This window comes from Rhinolophus ferrumequinum, chromosome 6 (genome assembly GCF_004115265.2).
Source record: "Rhinolophus ferrumequinum isolate MPI-CBG mRhiFer1 chromosome 6, mRhiFer1_v1.p, whole genome shotgun sequence".
Classification (NCBI taxonomy): domain Eukaryota; kingdom Metazoa; phylum Chordata; class Mammalia; order Chiroptera; family Rhinolophidae; genus Rhinolophus; species Rhinolophus ferrumequinum.
Genome location: NC_046289.1, coordinates 79917116 through 79938235, shown reverse-complemented (window position 1 = coordinate 79938235; position 21120 = coordinate 79917116). Strand labels below are relative to the sequence as shown.

At 33.4% G+C, this 21120-nt stretch overlaps 1 protein-coding gene across 3 annotated transcripts in view; it reads left to right on the top strand.

Moving 5' to 3' along the window:
• The window catches only part of STRN3 (striatin 3), an 88498-nt gene extending 68947 nt beyond the window's left edge, over positions 1 to 19551 (top strand). For all 3 annotated transcript variants that reach the window (XM_033107384.1, XM_033107386.1, XM_033107387.1), the window contains 9 exons: positions 2913 to 3046; positions 4355 to 4530; positions 4714 to 4761; positions 5056 to 5177; positions 7779 to 7946; positions 9283 to 9423; positions 12359 to 12466; positions 17759 to 17845; positions 17922 to 19551. In XM_033107384.1, coding sequence (XP_032963275.1) covers positions 2913 to 3046; positions 4355 to 4530; positions 4714 to 4761; positions 5056 to 5177; positions 7779 to 7946; positions 9283 to 9423; positions 12359 to 12466; positions 17759 to 17845; positions 17922 to 18091 — 1154 coding nt within the window. In that variant the 3' untranslated portion in view covers positions 18092 to 19551. The remainder of the gene's footprint in view (positions 1 to 2912; positions 3047 to 4354; positions 4531 to 4713; positions 4762 to 5055; positions 5178 to 7778; positions 7947 to 9282; positions 9424 to 12358; positions 12467 to 17758; positions 17846 to 17921) is intronic.
• The last annotated feature ends 1569 nt before the right edge of the window (positions 19552 to 21120 follow it).

Genomic DNA, 21120 nt, shown 5'->3' with positions numbered 1-21120 from the left:
CCTAAAATATTCGTAGTTTGCATTGTACATTTAAACTGAAGATTTTGCACTTAAACCAATTTAGAGCTCTCTGTGTGTGCTTATGTATATGGGTGCTTTTTAAAGAAGAGAATGTAAGTCAGTGATCTAATTCTTAATGCTGGCAGGAGGAGGAGATGGGGAGTTAAGCACAAACCTCATTATATTTTTCAAAGGGTAGATCTTAGAATTTATTTTAGACGATTCAAATTCAGCTTCAACTTCGAGCTAAGAAGGAGACGTTAGAGTTCGTAATCTCTCATTTTCAGTGGCAACTTCCAACTTCATGCTTTCCTGGAGAAGCCTGTGTCTTACCTCATTTTATAGAGAAAAAAATGTCTGTTTTCAAAGAGAGACTTCTGCATTACAACCGTTCAGGCTGTTTTTAGTAGACTTAAGATATACCATGTTAGCATAAATGGAATCAGTTATTGGGCTGTGTTTTTTAGGTTTGATAAAATTGAAAGCTACAGGAAGAGTTTGATATGTTAGCTTCAGATTTCCTTGGTCATTAGTATCTATAAAAAGAAGGATCAGTTATAGAAGTACATAAAGGACCTCGTGAAGATCCCATTTTATACTCTTAAGATTTTCATAAAGGAAAATGCTAATACGATAATAGTATTCTTAAATTGCTTGTTGAAATCTCTTAGTATATTAAGTAAAGTGTCATAATTTCCATCATAAAAAACTGCTTTTTATAAGTTTTCTTTGAATTACTAATGACATTTTTGTGCTTTTGGAATCGTGCTGTAATTAATTAAGAAAATGAATTTATAGAATACAAATTCCCGCTGTGAGGAAACAAGGGCAAATAAATTGAATATTTACTGTGATTACCACATGCACAGTGTTGATGGGTGATTATAGAAAGTAGAAATGTAGCTTAAAAGATTTTTTTCACATCAATATAGATGTAATAAATACTGAGTGAGCAGCATAGGTTGCTATATATAAATAAATATCTGTGTATACAGAGAAATGTAGTCATATGATTAATTAGAAAGGGGTATAATACTAACTTTTTGTTTGATACAATTAATCTAAAACTCCAGTATGACCAGCTAATGCTGCCCAGGCACTTCCCTTCACGTGCCCCTAAATTGGTCAACAACTGATTAGAAATATCTGTGCACAAAGAATGATAATGCAAAATAATTTGCTAGTAGGTTAAAGTTACTTTAGTAGGCTTTTATCAAGATTTGTGTTATTGAGTGTGTAATTGTGAGTCGGAGGAATCGTGGCATTTTGTTCTAATTTGTCTTACAAACAAATTAGGAGCTTAAAAGAAAAATTTGTCTTTGTACTGCCTAAAAATTCTTTGAGCGATTATTACCTAATGAATTTTATATTATTGTTCTTAAACATAATTTTTAACTATGGATTTCAACATTCTTAACTGCTTCTGGTATTACCAATAATTGCTTACTAGATATTGGTAGGAAGAATCAGTAGGTGCTACAGATTATTCCAATTCAATAAATATAGTCATTGAAAGATTATACCTGAAACTAATATATTGTATGTTAGCTATATTTTAATTTTTAAAAATTTTAAAGAAAAAAGAAAGATTAAATAGTACTAGTATCCATATGTATATTTTTTATCAAATTTATATTAGTTGCGGGCTCACAACATTTTAGCAGTGTCATTTAGGACCTTATTTAAGTCAAATTATAAAGCTTATTTTGATGTTACAGCTTACTTAGTTTTAGCAATCTCATTTAGGACTTGATTTAGGTCAAATTATATAGCTTACTTTGATATTATAGCTTTCTTAGATAAATAATAAGATATTCTAAATAAAGATGAATTTTACTTTGTTGTAGTATATGTATCTAGGAGAACTTGACTTGTACCTTCTCAGCATTATTTTCAGTAGTATTAGTGATGACTAACAAATTTCATTATACCTGTTACGTTTCCTGTAGTATATTAAATTTATTATTCATAGGAATTTTTTTAAATTGATAATTAGCTTGAGTTTTTATGTTTCCCTTTTAAATTTGCTCATGAATTTTAAATGTGTTTTGATATGTTGAGTTGTTTTGTATTACAATGACTTTTGTACTTTTCTTGCATTTTAAGATTAAAATTTTGCTTTCAAAGCATGTTTGAATGATACTGAGAATTATTGCTTGTACTATAACTGTTAACGCAAAATATGTATTAGTATAATTCTAATTATGGCAGTATTTGATTTTAATTGTTCGAAGTAGCAGAAATTTAAAGTCTATAGTTAGTCGATATAGATTATTTTAGAAGTATCATGGTAAATAAAAGGGAAGTTAAAGTAAAAAAATGAAAGCTGGAAGACATTCTGAATATCGTATAGATTAATCTTTTACAGAAAGGAAAAAGACATTTTTGGTGGTAGAACTACTCTCTTCCTAGACCATTGTTGTTACTGGAGGAATCTAAGCAATTTAAGGCTTCATTTCAGTAAACTGATACACTGGATTACAGACTGGCGACCACTTATATTTGAGTGCTTATATTAATTTTTATCAGGGACTAGAATACCTAGCACTTCTAAGCAAATATGATACAAAGCAAAAAGACTTCGCAGTAACCTATAACATTTAAAAAATACTATAGTTTTAATTGTACCAAAGTAACAAATGGTTTAAATCGACAAAGCTTTTGTGCCCCACCTCCCACCCTGGAATAATAGATCTAGTGTACATTTGATTTGTGGAAGATTATGTTGCAGTTTCTAAATAAACACTTATTTATTGCTACTCAGTAACAGGGTTTTTAGAAGAAATGAGGGAAGTGGGAAAATAAAAATTATATTACTGTATTATAACTGTTAAGTGCTTACATTCCCCCCACAATATTGTCTTGTACTGTATGATTTTTCAGCATTTAAGAAGCGGTTTTGTTCTTTATAGCTGAACCAATAACGTTTCCATCTGGAGGAGGCAAGTCATTTATTATGGGTTCTGATGATGTTTTGTTAAGTGTACTGGGCCTTGGAGACCTTGCAGACTTGACGGTAACAAATGATGCAGACTATAGTTATGATGTAAGTGCAGTTTTATTTTTAATTTTTTAATGATTTAATAGAAGGCTCCTTAATTTTTGGAAACACTTATAAAACAGAATTAATGTCAAGGTGCATGGAAAAGATAAGTTTAAGCGTGTCAATATGTTGAAGTGACTTCTTTATAACTATTCTCTTTGTGGTGTTTAAATTTTTCTTAGATATTGTGGTGGATTCGTTAGGAGTCTGGGATGATTGATTACCTTAAAATACTGGTTGATAAATATCTATCTTGAGTAGTCAACTCTCAATTACTTACTCAAATTAAGCCATATTTTGGTGCGAATAAGAGAAAAGTAGAGAACCTGAATCACTTATTTGCCTTCAGGATACTTCTTAAAAAGCAAGTTTTATTTTTGAACTTTTATTTTTTTTCCCAAGGATAATTGTTAAAGTTAGCTTGCCATTTCCTGAATACTTAGCCCTACATTTGAGGGATGGGGGGAGGACGGAGGTAGGATGGGAAGGATAGTGTTAGAGGTGAAACTAGTCGTGGATTAAATTTTTTATAGACAATAAAGACTCAATTGAGAGTTAACTATACTTAGATTTTGTATTAATGCATTTGTAGTTCTTCAGCAAATTAATTTTTTCCTTTTTTAATGAATTGTTTTTCTACATTTTACACTTATGTTAGCATGCTTTTGAGACATCAGCCTTGGTGGGCTGGATGGTTCTTATTAATATTTTTAAAGTCTATAAGGAACTAAATTCTAGTAAACTTTTGACTACTTTGGAAGAGGTTTCCCAGCCTATCTTTACAGATGGAGAAATGAAGCTCAAAAGATTAACCTCTTATCAGTATCAACGATAATGAAAATGGGATGAAAATATTCTTAGACTTTTAGAAAGTAACTTGCTGCCATTAAAAAATCCACATGGTAATTTTCAATAACAACAATTTACTATTAATATTGTACCGTTGGATTTTTTATAGTAATTTATATAATTTTTATTGTTTTCATGTAAAGTATTGATACATGGTAGTTTTTTTGGTGTTGTCACTCACATTTGATAGGACCTTTAGGTTTAGCCTGATGATTAGGTAAAAGAGATTAAGGGACTCCTCATTTGATCTAGGTATTTGAAAGCTAGTGAAATTATTCTTCTTAGTTCTTATTAAACGATAAAGGTTTATTATAGTTTTTAAGGTACATTAAATATCTACTGGACATTTTAGCAAAGCAGTTTTAAATATATGTTTTAAACAGACCAAACCAATAAACAAAAATTCCACATGCCTATCAATTTACTACTTTTACCACTAAATATTGTGCTCTTTCTTTTTAGTTGCCTGCCAATAAAGATGCCTTTCGAAAGACATGGAACCCCAAGTATACACTACGTAGTCATTTTGATGGAGTACGGGCATTAGCTTTTCATCCTGTAGAACCTGTGTTGGTTACTGCTTCTGAGGACCATACTCTGAAACTTTGGAACTTACAAAAAACAGTTCCTGCCAAAAAGTAAGTATTTTAATGTTACCCTGTGTTTTTTCCCTTCCAAATTTGCTAATAATTACAAGTAATTCTTCTTTATGGTCCCATGTCTTTTATGTGCTCATTTGATCTTAACTAATGACTCTTGAATATCAACCAGTGATGTATGATTGTTTAATTGCCTTCTCCTCCCCACCTCCTCCCTTTTAGGAGTGCCTCTTTAGATGTAGAGCCTATCTACACATTCAGGGCCCACATGTAAGTTTCATTGAATTAATACTTAATCAACAGCCATAGTTATTGTTAACTATTATTTATCAATCCTCACACCTTGTGATTTTTTAATGTTTGTTTTATATTAAGAAAGACAATAGTTGAATGTTTTATTTGATGAATAATTGTATTAGTGAGAATATACTCAGTACTGTTCAGATGTACATGTTTACCTTAACCAGTTTTTAGGTACCACATATATTCAGAGGGTGGGGGATGCAGATGTAAATTTCTTCTTAGGCTTTATAAGTAACTTTTTTCCCTCTTTCCCTATAATAGTGGTCCTGTTCTATCATTAGCTATTAGTTCTAATGGAGAACAGTGTTTTAGTGGTGGTATTGATGCAACCATCCAGTGGTGGAATATGCCGAGCCCTAATGTGGACCCATATGATACATATGGTAAGGAGAAGGTTCGGAATGTATTTGTGTAAGTGAATGGAGCTGGCAAAAGTAAATACCTCAAATATTATTATAAGGTCGTTTAAACATATATTAATGTCCTCATTTAGTTCTACCATTTACTAGTAATTTGCTTTATTAAAGGGAAAAATTAACTATGCCATAAATATTTAAGCTGGCACTTTATGGTAGTTTTATGCTGTCCAAAAAATAAACTATTAATTAAAGCATTAATTAATTTCAGTATTAATTATAAAAAAGAATAAAACTTAAGGAACAATCTTTTAAACTTTAAGAAATACCTTATGTAGTTAAAAATACCCTTTTGAAGTATACAGTTCAGTAGTTTTTACTATATTGCAGGATTGTGCAACCATTACCACTATCTAATTCAGAATGTTTTCATCACTACTTTTGGACACAAGTGATAAAATATGTGATAGTAGCATTTATTGAAATGGGCAGAACAGGTGTGAGAAGATAAAAGATGGTGAGTTCGATTTTTAGGCATGTTAAGAGACAGCATTATCAAGTAGGTAAAATCAGTATCAAGATATGAGAATGCATAGTATAACATGGACAGGGTGTTGTATAGGGTAAGAAGAGAAGGGACTTTGATATTGGGAGAGTTGTTAGAGCAAGAGAGCCAACAAAGGAAACTGAGAAAAGGACTGGCCGTTGACGTTGGAGGAAGTGCAGGAGAGTGTGGAAATATACCAAAAGAAGAAACCATTCTGAAAAGAAGGAAGCAGTCTGCACTTTCAAATGTCACTGAGAGGTCTAATAATATGAGGATAGAATGATTCCTTTTTATAAGTGACATAGGTTACCCAGGTTTGGCCAGCCAGAATGAGGTTGATTGCTAGGGATAAAACCAGAGGATGAAGGGACCTCTGGGTAACCTTTCAATACACACTTTATGGATGAAAAACAATGTGTTGAGGAGGAGGAGGGGAGAAGAGGAGGATAGATGATCAAAGAAAGAAAAATATTACTAAGTTTGTGGTAGGATGGAGTTCATCATTGGTGATTTTAGCAAGGGTTGTTTTGGTGTGGTGTTGGTATTAGAAATCATGTTAGAGTGATTTGGAGAGTAAATGGGACATAAAAAGGCATATTTATTCTATGTTCTCCTACTGTTTAATGTAAGGTAATGAAGGTTTTTATGTTGTGAGATGCTGGAGCTTATTTGTTTGCTTGTGGATCCCAAGGAGGAGGAGAATTTGTGTATTAGGGAAACATGAAAGCAAGTTAGTGAGTTGAATGGAATCCAGAATACACCTGGTGGAATTAGTCTTTGATGGGAAGGAGGACAGTTCCTTACTTGTATCTGCAAGTGCAGAGAAGATAGCTTTAGACCAGGGTGTCCAAACTTTTTTCAACGTTTTTTACCAAGGGCCATATGCGGTAAAATACACAAACAGCCGGGCCACTCACTCGAGGTGAAGTACGTGTTGCCCCACCTGGTTTATTTAAGTAAACTAAATATATTTTTGGAATTTGCTGCGGGCCAATTAACAATGGATTGCGGGCCGCAGTTGGCTCGCAGGCCGCAGTTTGGACACCCCTGCTTTTAGACTCTAGCAGATTTCTAGTTGGGAGGCAGGAAGATGGGGAGGGCTTCTATTTCAGTGCTGTATTTCCTCAGTGAAGTATGAGAGAATCTCTCTCTTTTTTTCTTTTTTATTGGGGAACAGTGTGTTTTTCCAGGACCCATCAGCTCCAAGTCAAATCGTTTTTTTTCAATCTAGTTGTGGAGGGTGCAGCTCACTGCTCATCTCCACTATGTGGAAATCAAACCGGCGACGTGGGTGTTATGAGCACTGCACTCTAATAAACTGAGCCAACAGGCCGCCCGATAATCTTTCATTAGGGAAGGAGGTTGGGAACTGTGTGAATTGCAGAGATGATAAGAAATATCTGTGGAAAGTGGGAGTTTACTAGAGAAACAGGATTGCAGAACAAAATGATGCACGATGTTTAGCCACGATGTCCATCAAGGATAAATAAATGGATAAATAAAATGTAGTATATCCCTACAATGGAATATTACTCAAAAACTGAGGAAATGAAGTACTGATACGTGCTACAATGCTGATGAACTGTGGAAACATTATGCTAAGTGAAAGAAGCCAGTCACAAAAGGTCATTTATATGAAATGTCCAGAATAGGCAAATTTGTAGAAACAGAGTAGATGTGGAAAGGCAGGGAGGAAGAATTTGGGGGAAATGGCTAATGAGTGATGAAAGTGTGCTAAAGTTGGTGTGGTAATGATACAACTCTGTGAACATATTTAAAAACATTGAATTGTACATTTTAAATTGGTGGCATGGGAATTATAGCTCAATAAAGCAGTTTTTGAAAAAATATATGTTCTTTACAGAAAATTACAAAAATGCAGGAATGTTTGGGTGGGAGGTGAAAATAATCTGTAACTCCACAACTTAGAAGAGATGGCCATTGTATACACTTTGGTGTATCTTTATAGTTGGTATGTGTAGTCTTATACTTAATTATGTGGTAAGTTATCTCTATATACCAAAGCATTTCTTTTAAACTTCTTTTGGCTAATTTTTGTTTGTTTGTTTGTTTCTTCCCAGAGCCAAATGTTCTAGCTGGCACTTTAGTTGCTCATACAGATGCTGTCTGGGGTCTTGCTTATAGTGGCATAAAAAATCAATTACTATCTTGTTCAGCAGATGGCACTGTTAGGTTATGGAATCCACAAGAAAAATTGCCATGTATTTGCACTTACAATGGAGACAAGGGTAAGTAAATTTTGCCTCTATTTAAAAAAAAAAAAAAAAAGGACAAAGCAACTAATTTACTATTTCTTTGTTACTCCAAGAGATATATTGAAAGAATTTTATAAAGCTTGTGATAATCTTTTTAGTTTGTCTTTTTTTATTACATAAACAAGAAAGGTGCTTTGCACATATAACCTGTAGCTCAGTGCTTTTTTTCACCTTTTTCAGGACATGTCCTATTTAAAAAATAAAACTATTTGTATGTAAAAGTGGAGTAGACAGATGAAGCTACTCATGCGGACAGCATGAGACCCTCTGCCTGCTCCAGGCGGCTGCCCAGAGAGACTGCAGGGATCAGTCTCAAGCTCAGCTGGAAACCATGTGTGAGCACACTGGTTGAGAAGTCTAGCCATAAGCATTGCAATAGCACCCGTAACTGGAAGTACAAACTGAGTTACATGCATGGCTTCAAATCTTTTCCTGTCAAAGAAGGCTGTGACCAATTTACCTTGTGATAATCCATATATTTATATACCTGTATTAGTCTTATTTTCCAAGTTATTTTTTAAAGTCAGACCTTTTATTTTTATTAAAAAGTATGTTTTGTTTTAAAACATATTGGATGAATAGTTTATATGCTTAATTTTGTTGGGTCTCTTAGATACCTTACTGATTCTAATAGTTTCTCAATTACCCAAGCTTTAGAGGTAAAAATTCATTTAGATAATTGTTTCTAGCTTCATCCAGGTAATTAATTGCTTGACTCCAGATTTAATCTAGTTGTGCATTGATATGGCTAGTTCATTTTATTATGTTAAAGAGAGAAGTTGCTGCTCAGGCCACTTGAGGATAGTACTGCATCAGTGAATTCCAGAGTCCATGCTTCATTTTCACAGACCTGAAATTTTGACTTGTATTAGCTACTTGATAAGGCTTATAGGTCTCAGTCAGGTGAACAATTTCCCAAGACAGTGATGTGAGAATGCTAATTTATCATTTTACAATTTATCAATTTTTATAATTTTATATCATTTTATAATTTGTCATTGGCAAGTGGACCAAAAGACTCATTCAGTATTTTTTCCTCTCTTAGAAGAAAATGCATAGAACAAATAACTTTTGCACATGTCTGCTCTCACTTTAAGAGCCCTCTAGCTATATTTTTCTTATATGTTAAATAGAATGTTATAAAACTTTAAATAATTGAGGGGAAGTTACCTATTACAGTTCACCATCTTAATACAAGTGCTTTGTTTTTCATTATTAACATTTCAAGAATATTCTAATTCTTTTTCTTACCAGAAAAGCAGAGATTTCTAAAATGTGTTTACACTGTATCTCTTTGGGCTCCTTTCAGAGCATGGAATACCTACATCGGTTGACTTTATAGGCTGTGATCCAGCTCATATGGTTACCTCTTTCAACACTGGTAGTACAGTAATTTACGATTTAGAAACATCACAGTCATTGGTGATGCTTTCATCACAAATAGATTCTGGTAAGTTTTCATGGATTTCTTTGAAACTAAAATGAATTACTACACAATGGAGAGTGATCTTTTAATTTTCATATTTTGACTATTTGAATTTTGGGTGGAAAAATAGCTTTAATGTGTTACAATTGTACTTATTTACATTATTTCTACCATTTCCTCAAATTATTCTTAAGAGCTTGGGTGGGTGGGAATAAGGTGATAGAGGAGTGAGTAGAGAATGTGAAGTTGAAAACAAGGGAAATAATTTTAAATTTTTAATGGAAATACGAGGTCAGTTAAGTTCGCGAACTCATCTTAGAAAAAGTACTACGTACCTCACTTCTGAATATCACTATGGTCACCTTCAAAGACACCAGTGCCTAGTCCGCCCTTCAAAGCAGTTTTGGAACTCTTTTTCTGGAATGGCCATCAGAGCTGTCGTCGCATTACCCTTGATGTCCTGAATGTCATCAAAATGTCTTCTTTTCAATATTTCTTTTATCTTTGGGTAAAGAAAAAAGTCATTGGGGGCCAGATCAGGTGAGTAGGGAGGGTGTTCCAATACAGTTATTTGTTTACTGGCTAAAAACTCCCTCACAGACAGTGCTGTGTGAGCTGGTGCATTATTGTGATGCAAGAACCATGAATTGTTGGCGAAAAGTTCAGATCGCCTAACTTTTTCACATAGTCTTTTCAGCGCTTCCAAACAGTAAAGTTGATTAACTGGCCAGTTGGTACAAATTCATAATGAATAATCCCTCTGATATCAAAACCGGTTAGCAACATTGTTGCAACAAGTTCGTGAACTTAATTGTCAGACCTCCTACATGCGAAAGTAAAGAAAAAAATAATGAGCCTGAAGAACTCATCCAGCTACAATCATTATGTATAAATGGCCAATTTTGTAAATGTATGATGTGGTATATGTTTTACAATTTATTTCAATACAAGTCCAAATAAGGCCCATGTATTTGTGAGTGGCAATCGGTCTTTCAAGTCGCTTTTCATCTGTAGTTTCCCCCTCCATCTTTTATTTCCTTTGCATTTTTTAATTGAAGAAATTGGGTAGTTCATCTTAATAGAATTTCCCACAGTCTGGATTTTGCCAGTTGTGTCCTTGGGGTATCATTTAACATGCTCCTCTGTTCATTTACTTCCTGTAAATTGGCAATAGTTCTAGAGGTTTATTCAAATTCAGGTTCAATGTTTTTAATGGTCTTCATTTTCAAGTTTTCAATTTTTTTTGACAAGACTGCTTCATAGTAATTTGTGAACTTTTATCAGAAGTAAATATTTTCTAGTTTATCTTTTTCTTATGTTTTCAGTCTTGATGATCATTACCTGGGTCTATTGATTCATTAGCTGTTGAAAGTGATTTTCTAATTCTATCATTTCTTCTCCATTTATTAGGTAGAATATTTCTATAAAAAGGAACACCCCTCATCAGCAACTTGGTTACTTAGAGTTAGAGATTATAAAGAAAAGGCGTGATAAATTATTGATTCCCCCCCCCCCATTTACCAGTTTTCAAAATAATAATCAGGTGGTTCTTCAGCATCCTCCAGAGGTGACTAGTGAGTCTTTGAGTGTTGTTTTTATTATCATTATAATCTCTCTTGGAGATAAATGTATTTGGTGTGTTTCAATCCATTGCAGGTATTATCTTTATTGCTACTCAGATTATTTCATCTTTGATCATTGGAAGTTTAATCAAGTTGGCTCCTGAGTTTTTTTGACACAACCCTGGTAGTCATTGATAGTTTTCTTTCTGATAGGATGAGTTCTATGTTCATCTTGTTCATTTTGTGCCCCAGATCTGAAATTAGCCATTTATATCTAAGGAGCTCTGGTTTCTTTTAATGGAAAATGGCATTTCGAGACTACAGTCTAGGTACTAGGCTATTGGGTTGGTCCTCATAATTTTCATGGTTCTTGAGTTGGTCATTAGTTTAGGCTTTTTCAGTGGACAGAGCCACATATGCAATTTTTAGACAGAAAAACACTGATAAATACATATAAATACTTCCAATTCAAATTCAGATTTATCTCATTGATTTCATGTCTTTACCTCATTTTAACTATACCAAAACTCCTGGTTTTCAGCAAAATCATCGTAATTTCTCGTTTTATTTATCCCACAGTATACATGCAGTCATTTCAGAATAATAATACCAAAACCACCACAATAGTTGGATTGCTGCTAGTATTTTGTTCTTAGTGTATACTCATTCCACTAGGGATGGGCAGTCTGATTACTAAGCTTTGAAGTATTTCATTTATTTGTACTTATACCAATTGGATATGCAATTAAGTTCATTTGTTTAATTTTACTTTTGATTTTTCGTGATTGCTTTTTAAAAAATAATTTTATAATTATGTAAAACATTTACATAGTTCCATGATCAAATCTCAAACCAAATTATAATCAAAGTAGTGTCTGTCGCAGTGTCTTTTCAACCCTAGTGCCTCTCTTGCTCTTACATAGGTAATTAGACACACACACACTCTCACAGAGTTTTTTTGGTAATGTGTTTAAGTTCAGTTAAGAGTTCATGTGTACATGTGGAATGATTGATTTACTTAAAGTCAAATAATGTTGAAATGTTTTCCCATTTGTTTTGAATCTTCTCTGTTCTCCCTCATCTCTAATCAAAAATTAAGAGCTTGATCTTTTGTTTTTAAGTCTTTTAACAATTTTAAACCACATCTATTGACAGTCTGCATTAAAATACTTCTATTGTTTCCTAAACTTGAGCCTAGTCCTGTCCATATAATAGGACGTGATAGCTTAAACTTTTTTTTTTTAAGAAATTGTATCACTTGAGAGCCCTTGTTTCCTTCTTAGTTTTGTAATATACAAAAGCTTTGGTTTTTATTTTTTGTTAAGTCTGAAAAAATTATCATTTAGTTTCTAATTGAAGGTTTGAATTTTAGTGCATTATCTTCCTTTATTTTTCAGATTTACAATCCAATAATCACATTAACAGAGTAGTAAGTCATCCCACACTTCCTGTTACAATAACTGCTCATGAAGATAGACACATCAAATTTTTTGACAATAAAACGGGTAAGTAGGTTCTTACTTTTTTTACAGTCATATTCTGTAAATTTGAGGTGATCAAAAATAATACTTTCATTTAAGATATGTTGACTTTTTGACTTCAAAATTGCCAAGTTAAACCATTTTATTAATAACTCAGATTTTTGCTTTACTTAATGTTGCACACTCGTAATATATGTTAACTTTTATCCTTAAGTATATATATAATACTTTGCCTACCTATTATTTCTTCACGTCCTCATTTAAATACAAACCCTTCCATTTGAAATTTTTTCCTTCAGATTCTGTTGTGAATTAGTATAGCATAAGAGGTGTCTTTCTGGTCTTTGGCATTTCAAATACGTGCTTAAAATTATTTCTTGGTGGATGAAATGATATAGTAGAAATTGACTTATTGTTATCGTCCCAGTATTTCTTGTCAGGAAACTTGCCAGTTATATAAAAGTCAAATCAAATTTTAATTTGGGTTGTTTCTTTAAGTTAAGGACCCCTGTTTCATCTGTTATTGCCTAGAATACTACATAAAATATTGTTTGCTCTCTTTCAGGAAAGATCTGACAGCTAGAGAGGCTTCTTTGAGGAGAAGCTAAAACAGGGGCATTCAAAGACTTCCAAATAAACTTAAATGTTAGTTGCAAGATTATTGCAGGGGAACAAATTACCAAGCAAGACAGCAAATCAGAACTATGGATTTCTCTTTGAAGGTTATATAGGACATGGTCATAATTTTTAGTGTTTAGAGTCTTAACATAAATCCCTTTATTCAAATAACACTTTCATGGATAGATTCCATTTAAATCAGTAGAACACTTGAGAAGAGAATGGACAGTCCCTGGTGTGTATTGCATAGGAAAGACGATTCATATTCACGTGAATGTTCTCAATTTAACATTTTATCAAATCAAATCTTGGAACATTTTTTATAAAGCTAAAGATCTTCCCCAGCTTTAAGAGCAAAGAGATAATTTCCTTTGTTTCTAAGAAGATTCTCTTTCAGTAATTATTGAGGATTTGCATTTGTATGGGAAAGTTCAAGAATTTTAGTAGTTGTATTAAAAGCAAAAAGTGAGTCGAACTTTTTCACTGACAGAAATCAAGAGAGAGTGGTAATAATATATTTTTTTTCTTTTTTTTTTCTTTTTTTAAATTTATTTTTAATTTATTGGGGTGACAATTGTTAGTAAAATTACATAGATTTCAGGTGTGCAATTCTGTATCACATCATCCATAAATCACATTGTGTGTTCACCACCCAGAGTCAGCTCCCCTTCCATCACCATACATTTGATCCCCCTCACCCTCATCCTAATAATATTTTACTTAATAACAAATGAGCCTATAGCCTTTCAAATTATTTGTAAGTGTTACCAATTTATTTTGTTATTTCTGTTAACTAGTCAAGTACTTTATCTGAAGATAACTGAAGCAATAGGCTCCAAGCAATGGAAAAAATTCTTTCTAAATCAATCTCTCTCTCACTTTCACTCTCACACAGAGTCACATACACATACAACATTGAGTTAAATTAAACTGTATTCACATATGTTGTTTTCAAAGAAATCCTTCTTTGAAAATTGGTAATTCATTTAAATGTGATAAACTAGCATATCCCCATAACTGGTATTTTCCGGCTAGCTAAATTATTAATAGAATATTATTCTATCAATTGAATTAGTAAATTTACTGAATTTTTCATTTTAAACATTATAGAAATCAATGCTATGAATGGGTCAATGAATATTTAGATTTTAAAAACAAATGTATTCAGTATTTTGTACTCTGTACTGCACTGGCTACTATCGTGTAGAAGATGTGATTTCTGCTTTCTGGGGACTCCCTGTTGTCTGGGAGAAATAGGATGTGTGTAGTTGTGCACACAAATGTACGTGCAGGAAGAGGAGCCCTGCTAGATAAAGGAGTCTTCACAGCGTGAGGGTTTGAGCTTTGCCTTGAAGGAATGGTAAGATATATTTTCTAAGTGAGGGAGGTAGTAGAAATTTCAGATCAGGGCCTGTTTTATTGAGGCATGGTGGTAGGAGCTTGGGCTCATGCAGAAGTTTTTTATAGGCAAAGCCAAAAGAGGTAAGTTTGGAGGAGGAAAACAGAATCTACTCAGGGGGACTTCTCAGAGCCAGGCTAAGAATGATGATTTTGGTTTATGCTCTGCACTGTGAAACCCACATAAAATATTTGAGCAGGGGTTTGCAAAATTGGTTTAGAAAGATTATTTAAGTTGTACTATATGGGGAGATCCTTGACTTTAAAGAATTAAAAATTTTCGATTTCTGTTCACTCTGGAGAGGTCTTTGGGGCTCATAATTTTTAAAATTTTAGTGGAGATACAAATTTAAGTTGCATGTACTGTGCCTACGAGACTTAGCTAGTGAGTGAGTCTAGGAGAGAAGGTGTATAGGTGAGGGACCTGTTGGACTTGTGGGAAGAAGATCCTGAATTGGTTGTGAACTCATTCATTCAGCAAAATTGACTATCTGCCATATCCTTAGCACAGTTCTCAGTGCTTGGTAAGCAAAACAAAGACATGCCCTGTCCTCTTGTAGCTTATAAACTACTGGCGTATTACTTACTGCGAGACATTGTTCTATTTGATTTACATAATGTTAACATTCGCTCTTCTAATAACTCCATAAGGCATATGTAGTACTATTATTTTCGTCTTACAGTTGAATTAAAAAGCTTAAGAGAAGTTAAGAAATTTGTACAGTGTTACACAACAGAAAAAATGCAGGGGTTGAGACTCAAACCCATGCAGTTTGCTTGTAGAGCCTATATGTTTTACATCAGTCTGTTTCTTCTCCATTTCATAGGGACCCACAGTACTGATTACATAAGTCAGGGCTTAAGGTGCCAGGGAGGGGACAACGGGTGACTGCATGCATCCTCTATTTCATCAGTTATAGGAGGAAAGAATTAATCTTGGTCGGGGAAGAGAGGTGGCAGCAGAGACATGGGGGCAAAGTGAAATTGGTTAAATGTGAGAAGTTACAAATCCGTGTTGCTGAAGGAGGGGGTGTTAGTTCTTGGGAGGGGTCAGGAGCTCTGACTTATGTGGTTACCAGTGGAAGCCCAGCATCCAACTTGGTTCAGCATTGCACCTCTCTGTACGTTGTCCAGTGAAGGTGGGGAGGAGTCTCTCACATTTTGAAGTGAGTATGTGGAGAAGGGTTGACTCGAAATTGACAACATATCAGTGAGCACTCATTTAGTGTACAGGCAGGAGAGTTGGGAGTTAAACTTGGAAAATTATAGCACCCTTAAAGAAATGGGTCGGTCTGCTATTTGAATGAAAGCATTCTTTGGTGTAAGACATGTTAATTTTAGGACATACGGGATCATTCTCAGGAGAGAATTCAGAACTAGACTTGTGAATTAAGAGTTACCATCATAGGTTTGACATTTTTTAGGGAAGCTAATGATGTTTGTTACTTAAACCCTGATGTTTTGAGATTATTGTCCTGGAGGCCAACAATTTCATACTCTGGGATTTTTTTTTTATTTTTAAATAGGAATTCTGAGAGGAATGGATTCTAGAACTGATAGATCAATTATGTTGGAATAAGCAATTAGAGATAGTAGCTGCATGATTTTTCTGTTCTTCAAGGATAGCGGAGAAGAATCTCTCAAATTATTCTGTTCATCAGACAAATATGGTTTGAAATGATGAGAAACTTTAATTTTGTCCTCAACTGGTATCGTGTTTCCCCGAAAATAAGACCTAGCCGGACAATCAGCTTTAATGTGTCTTTTGGAGCAAAAATTAATATAAGACCCGGTCTTATTTTACTATAAGACCAAATCTTATATAAGACCCAGGTATAACATAAGACCCAGGTATAATATAATATAATATAACATAATATAATATAATATAATAATGTAATACTGGGTCTTATATTAATTTTTGCTCCAAAAGACACATTAGAGCTGATGGTCCGGCTGGGTCTTATTTTTGGAGAAAAGTATTACCAGAAATTGCTAGGACGTTTTATGGTTTTCAGAGAAACTTTTTGCATGCTTGATTATTTTGTGGTTTTATATTCAGGTTAACAATTCTAGCCCCATAGCAAAAGTAGCCCCATCACAAAAGTAGGTCTAGTTCGTGTTCCAGTGTGGAATGTCATCAAGGGGCCAGGAGCATGTCAGATGATTATAATTAGAATTCTGGAGAAGGTCTCCATCTCTCATTAAGAGAAGCCCAGGCATTTGAATAAGACTCTGCTGATTGAAACGGGAGGAAAATTTTAAAGTATCAGTATTTGCTATTTTATTCCTTTCTTAATTAAATCAATGTATGATGCCGCTTTCTATTCAGCAAAAGCATATATTGCCAGTGCAGAGGCTAATGCCCTTGTTCCAAAGTATTTGTGCGACAACTTTGTGTTCACAACTTGTTTTTTAAATTCAACTTGCCCTTAAATCCCATTTGCTTGCCAAATCTTCAGCGAAGGTATTAAGTTACATTTTCCAAAATAATGTTTTTGTTACTATGTGGGGAAGTCCAGAATAATTTCTCTAATATACTTCCACCCCTCTCCCCTTTCTTGTTTCTACTATGTAAAACATTTCAAAGGATAAATCAATTTGATTATACTAGAATCTTTAGGTAGGAATATATTCTTTAGTGATTTATCAACTCTGTCGATAAAATAGTCTTTACATCTCTTAATGAGAAAGATCCTTTCTCATTTCATTTTAATTCCACTTTACCTGATCTTAAGCCTTTGATGCAACCTAGTCATTATGTTTTCCCCTATCAAATACTGTCAAATTCATGTCACATACATGTCTTTTTAAGAAGTAACTGGGAAAATTCTTCATTAGAATTAAGATTCTCTTTAAGATATTATTAGAGTGGATGAACCTTGCAAACATTATACTAAGTGACACAAAAAAGCCACATATTGTATGATTTTATTTGCATGATGCATCCAGAAAAGGCCAATCCATAGAGAAAGCAGATTAGTGGTTACCAGGGACTTGGGGGACGGGAGAAAAGAAGAGTGACTGCGTAATGGGTTTGGGGTTTCCTTTTGCAGTGATGAAAATGTTCTCAGCTAGTTAATGGTGATGGTTGCACATCAGTGAATGTTCTAAAAACCATTGAATTATACCCTCTCAAATGGTTAAAATTGTAACTTTTATGTTAGGTATATTTTATCACAGTAAAGTTTGCTGTAGTGATTGTCTCTTTTATGTTGATGTTGTTTCATAGTTTTTGATCTCTCAAGTTAGTAGTAGCTGTTTGTCAGAAATTAACCTTCTCTGTTATGTTTTATTTAGGTAAAATGATCCATTCTATGGTAGCTCATTTGGATGCTGTTACAAGCCTAGCAGTAGATCCTAATGGAATCTATTTGATGTCTGGAAGTAAGTCTGAACTTCTTGTGTTGCCTACAAACTTTATAAGAGAATTGTTATTCAGTCACACTTTGTTCTTTTACAGGCCATGACTGTTCTATTAGATTGTGGAATTTGGACAGCAAGACATGTGTGCAAGAAATAACAGCACATAGGAAGAAATTAGATGAATCAATTTATGATGTTGCTTTCCATCCATCAAAAGCATATATTGCCAGTGCAGGGGCTGATGCCCTTGCCAAAGTTTTTGTGTGAATCAACAGAAACTTGCATCGTAACTACAGATTGGCTTGGACAGAAAGAGGGTCTGCATCACTGCCATCAAAAAAGGTTACTGATATGACACTACATGTGATCTGCCTGGTGAAGGCTATTTAGGGCAGGCATAAATTGGTGGAAATCATATCTTAATGTCAGGCTCATTAATTTAATTGTAATTACTGTATTTTGTGGGACAGAAAAAAAGGACTCCAGTATTTGGCCTATACTGGATATGAACTGAGCGTATTTCTGTTTTTTAGGTATCTTTAAGCCAATGTGGAGTCTGATCTTGCAAAAGGACTTTTATTTTGGACTCTGTGTGCTGCCTTAGGGTTAGGAATGTGGTGCTCTTGTTGGGGGGAAGTGAGCTCCAAGAGTAGTTTTTTTCATCTCTTAGTGATCTTCTGTTTATCAGTTGAATGCCACAGATTCCCTTTTAAACTTATTTTGCTTTAAAAAAAAAAAAGAAAGAAAATTTAACTTAAAATATTTTAGCATTAGTTGCACAAAATGTTTGGATAAAATTCTAGTTTTTATAAGTCTTTTTATATATTTAGCCTGTCACAACAGTGCTCAAGATTGTATTGAAGTTTTCTGCATTATACAACCCTAAAACACAGAGATCTCACTGACCCGCTGCCGTGTAACCACACTTTCCTTCTTTTGCCTAATACAGCTCAGCTAAGTCCTCCATAAGATGCTAAATCACCTTCATCATCACATAATTGTCTTCATAAACCGGGGACTATTAAGTGTATTAAAATGAAAACAATGGGGTTTAGTACTCCAAATGAACTCTTAAAAAAAACTAATCTTGGCATTCTATCACTATGTGATATTTTGTACATCTTACTGTATTTACAAGTTTATTTATCAAGGATTATCCATCTTGCTAATAGCCTATTATTTATTTCACTTTTTGTTGGTCTTTTTATCCTTTTATTAATGTGTTAAAGGAACCTGTATATCTATTTTGGAACCATTGAATAGTCTAAAATAGACTAAAAATGGAATATTTTATAGTTTAAGTTACATACCAAGGTGATTCCCCCCAGATACATATCTTGGTTTACCATGATTCCAAACAAAACTATCTTGTTTAAAAATATTTGGAGTAAATTTTTATTTACATTACAAATAGGATACAAAAATAGTTGAATCAGGATACAGAAATCTGTGTTTGGACTAGTTATCCCTGTTTTATTTTTTCCAGATGTGCTTAATTTTATGGTGTAACTGAAGATTTTGTTTGTGTAATGCATGATTAAGACAATAAAATATTTTTTCTAGTCTTCCAAAAAACTTTTCTGATCAGTTTGCGAGTTTTGTAAGGTTTTTGTTTTACAAACTATGAATCAGCAAATTTTTAAGATTGTACCACATAGCAAACATACAGCTGTTGCAAAATAATGTATATAAAATGCATATAATAAATATTAAATTGTGTACCTGTATGTTACTGTTGGCTACATTATTTTGTGTTGAATAATAAAGTGCAATACTTTACGCTCCATCATTAAACTAGGAAATGATGATTTCACAGTGAGTCTTTCATTTTTATGCTGTTCTTTTGAACTTTGCACTGCTTAGTGATATTCTAATAAGATTAGAATAATTTAACACTATTAAGAAAACCTTTCTAAGTATTTCATCGTATTTGGGGATAAAAAGATTGTTGAAATAAATTTGTTAGATAACGCAAAATAACAAAAAAAGAACCCAGGGATGCAGTTTTAAAGCATTTCTTTAAACATCCTATTACTTTTATTAAACATGAATTTGTTAGTAGTGTTGTCATTCTTATTTAGCCATACATGTTTCCACAAAATGTTCAACAGAGGATAAAACTGCATTATTCATTAATTAAAAGTTGTCCTTAAAAATAATGTTAAGTATTACTAGCTCAACTTTTTCCTTCACCAGGGTAGTATCATCCTTTTTCTTTGAAGGGAATTGCAAATGGAATTAGAAGGTGACATAAGAAAACTTGTGGCGAAATTCTAGTTGAATGCCTACTGCAAAAAAAATTACATGTGTGTACTTTGAGAAATTTTGTCATCTAGCATAAAAATCCAAGTGGCAGTTTGTCATTTCTGGTGAAACACTAAAATTTTTCAGAAATTTTTTAAAAATACTAGCTTCTTTGTTTTCTGAAGATTCAACTTGATGAACAAATTAAAGGGGCACTTTTCTCTCTTTGTCTCTCTCTCTCTCTCTCTTTCTCAATTTAAGAACAAGTTTTTCCAAAGCTGCTTGTATTTCTGGCAGCTCTTCTAAACCAGTGCGTTACTGTCGAACTGAAATGTGATTATCATCATGGCAATGCATGCATAAAACATTCACCTCTTTTGTAATGTATCAAAACTTAAACGAATAAAAATTAGTATATATGTTTATTTTTCTCTTTACCTACTTTGGTTTTTTTCCCCCCGCTACAATATTAATTTAAACATTTGGAAAAAGACTAAAAAGATACAAAAAGAATGTCTTTTCATTGTGTGCTTCCATTTGTGACTTATGGGAAATTATATAGATTCATTTGACTATTCAATGGTACTTTATTTTTTTTTAAACTTTTATTTAAGTGTGTTTTTCCAGGACCCTTCAAGTCAAGTAGTTGTTTCAAACTGTTGTGGAGGGCGCAGCTCACAGTGGCCCATGTGGAGATTGAACCGGCAACCTTGTTAACAGCACCACGCTCTAACCAGCTGAGCTAACTGGCCACCCCTAAATGGTACTTTAAAGAAAGTTTAATATTTTTATATACAAACTTTATACGTTGACTTTCTCAATATTTAATCATATTCTACCTTTTCATATTTTAATTATTCATGTACTTTTTTTATTTCAGTTATTCACCAAAGACGAGCAACTTATTTAATGCATTAAAAGTTATAAATTAGTATATTTGAAATTTAGGCATGCCTACAAAAGTTGGATTATAATACATCTTTTTAAAAATCTACTCCTTTTTAGTTAACTTTTTTTTTTTCCTTAAAGATTTTATTGGTGAAGGGGAACAG